General features: G+C 61.3%; 1 protein-coding gene across 1 annotated transcript in view; it reads right to left on the minus strand.

Annotated features, from left to right (window-relative positions):
* Window positions 1-630: 630 nt before the first annotated feature.
* Window positions 631-2,702, minus strand: part of SLC25A10 (solute carrier family 25 (mitochondrial carrier; dicarboxylate transporter), member 10) — a gene marked incomplete at its 5' end in the record, with an annotated part of 2,305 nt that continues 233 nt past the window's right edge. The window contains 5 exons of the mRNA XM_009586198.1: window positions 631-760; window positions 1,609-1,665; window positions 1,769-1,846; window positions 2,103-2,195; window positions 2,300-2,370. Coding sequence (XP_009584493.1) covers window positions 659-760; window positions 1,609-1,665; window positions 1,769-1,846; window positions 2,103-2,195; window positions 2,300-2,370 — 401 coding nt within the window. The remainder of the gene's footprint in view (window positions 761-1,608; window positions 1,666-1,768; window positions 1,847-2,102; window positions 2,196-2,299; window positions 2,371-2,702) is intronic.

Genomic DNA, 2,702 nt, shown 5'->3' on the forward strand with positions numbered 1-2,702 from the left:
GCTGCCCCAGCACAGGCCCCGCCGCAGTGTGGTCACTGGCCCCAGGGGCCCCCAGTCCCGTAGGCTCTGTGACCACGCACGGAGCCAGAAGGCCAGGTCCCCCCTCCTCCCCAGGACAGCGCAGTCCTGCTCTGGAGGCCCATAAGAGACAGGGCTGAGGGAGGTAAGGGCAAACTCGTGGCCAGTGGGAAGACAGCAAAAAAAACCCCAAACCAACAGTGCAGAGGGGACAAGAGGCCCAAGAATATCCCAGAGGTAACAGAGGTGCTGAGAACAGGGGTGAGAGAGGAAAAGGGAGTCTGGGACCGGCTGGCCATAGGCACTGGCAAGGCACAGGAGTGGGGACAATGGGCAGGGGGAGCGGCGCTGGCAAACTCGTGGCCAGTGGGAAGACAGCAAAAAAAACCCCAAACCAACAGTGCAGAGGGGACAAGAGGCCCAAGAATATCCCAGAGGTAACAGAGGTGCTGAGAACAGGGGTGAGAGAGGAAAAGGGAGTCTGGGACCGGCTGGCCATAGGCACTGGCAAGGCACAGGAGTGGGGACAATGGGCAGGGGGAGCGGCGCTGGCCCCAGACAGCAGAGAGGGGTTCTGGGATCTCAGTGGTGACCCACACGCTCACCCCCGTGGGGCAAGGCAGTATTCCATCCCTCCTACTCAGGTGATCACTTTAATCCCAAAATATTTGCGCAGCTGTTCCAGGAAGACAAAGGTGAGGACGGTGTGAGGAATGAGCCGGATGGCAGCAGGAACGAAGCCCTGGAAGGGGACAGCAAGAATGGGGAGAGTCAGCATGTGCCTGGCCCTGGGCTTCCCCATCAGGGCCAAGGGTGCCCAGCAGCCCAACCCACAGGGAGCGGCATGAGCTTGCAAGCATGGGGCAGCGGCTGACCGGGCATGCAGCACGAGCTCCGAGGAGCTGGGGACTTGGTGGCAGGCAGAGACTGCCACAGCGGTGAGGGAGGCACCGCAGCCATCGCTGTGCACACAGATCTCAGCATCATGCATCAACCCCTCTGCCCCCAAACACATCAGTGCCGGCATCACCGCTATGTAGGCAGAATCTCAGTAGAAGCCCGGGTCAGATCCCACAGCCCCCGGTTCAGAAGGGGGTTGGACGCTGCCTGGGGAAGATGAGCAGACAGGCTGTAGCAGGGAAAATGCCTGACTGGCAGCATCTGGAAGAAACCTCGGGTTTGAAACCCCTTTTCAGGGGCCCTCCCAGGAGTGAGACTGAACGTACGGGTGACTCCACCAAGCCCGGGCATGACCAGTGTCTGCTGGTCAGTAACATCCAACGAGTGCTGGAGCACCACTGCCTGTACCTGCATTCCCGTTTGGGAACCCAACGGGTGCAACAAGGCAGCTGCTGCGGTGCCCGGACCCAGGCTGCAAGCCCAGAAGAGGCTAAGGCTTGCAATACTCCAGGGCCAAGCCAGGGACTGGCAGATGGAGGCCTGACGCAGGAAGCAGTCAGGCTGCGGGCAGCAGAGCCTGGAAGGCTCCTGCCCCAGAACTGTTCTGGACCCTAACCTCTGCTCCCAGCCTGGCCCAGTCTCCCCACACTCCACTCTACCAGCCCATCCCACACATCCCCAGCCAGGTACCTTGTAGAAGGCGAGGGGGCCGAGCTTGGCAGTTTCCATGGCACAGTGGGTAACACCCTGGAGCAAGAGGGAGAGAGATGAGGAGGTGCCGGGAGGCAGAGGCCAGTGTGCAAAGGGGACAGGACCGACAGCAGCGAGGTGGGCAGGATGGGCTACTCACCCGGTACTCGCCCTGGGAGTTCATGAGGCGGGTCTTGAGCACGTCCAGGGGCTGGCACAGGAATGTGGCGCATCCGCCCTGTGGAGAGTCAGCGGGGGTCAGCAGCTCCAGCTCACAGAGGAGACCCAGGTGCCAGTAACTGCCATGGTCACTGGAGAGACCCAGAGCCCAGCCTGCGCCCAACCCCATGCTGGGAGCCCCCAGGAGCCTCTATGCCCGGCCCTGCTTCATCAGAGTCCTGAGAGGCAGCTCTGGCAGCCCCAGCCTGGAGTCCTGACCCGTCTGCAGGCAAACGCAGTCCCAGTCCTGCCTCCCTGCACCCAGCCCTGCTCACAGCGATGAAGCTGGCCAGGAAGTGAGTGAAGATGTTGTCTGACAGCAACCCAGTCGTGAGAACCAGCTGCTTGGCCTGGTCATAACAAGAAAGCTGCGGAGACACGGCGTATTAGTGACACGTCCCCTGTCCTCGCCGTGCCAGGGACTACCCCTGTCCCTATCCCAGGCACCTGCTGCCCAGCAGAGCTGTCCTACCTGCCCAACGGTGACTAGGGCCCCTCGGCTGGATGCCATCGTAGCTCCCGAGAAGAGTTTCTTCAAGCCCTCTGTGGACAGACAGATTGGGATCAGCACAGTCCTGGGACATTACCCACACTCCCTTCCACCGGGAGCCTCCTTCCCTGCCCAGTCTGTCTCTGACAGACTCCTCATACAACAGTGCTTAAAACACACAACAGCAAATACACTGCAGGAAAGGAGAATCCTTCAGAATAGCCCTGCCTGCTCCCTGCTGCCGTTCATTCCCCTTCCCAGTTGCTCTACCCTCTTGTGCTTTTTCATAGCGGCTCCCGGCACTGGAATACGTGCAGGCTGCCTGGCCCGTGCCCGAGCCAGATGCTGTAGAGGTGCCGGGCTGGGCCCTGCCCTATCCTCGGCT

This window comes from Fulmarus glacialis, unplaced genomic scaffold (genome assembly GCF_000690835.1).
Source record: "Fulmarus glacialis isolate BGI_N327 unplaced genomic scaffold, ASM69083v1 scaffold39639, whole genome shotgun sequence".
NCBI classification, from domain to species: Eukaryota; Metazoa; Chordata; class Aves; order Procellariiformes; family Procellariidae; genus Fulmarus; species Fulmarus glacialis.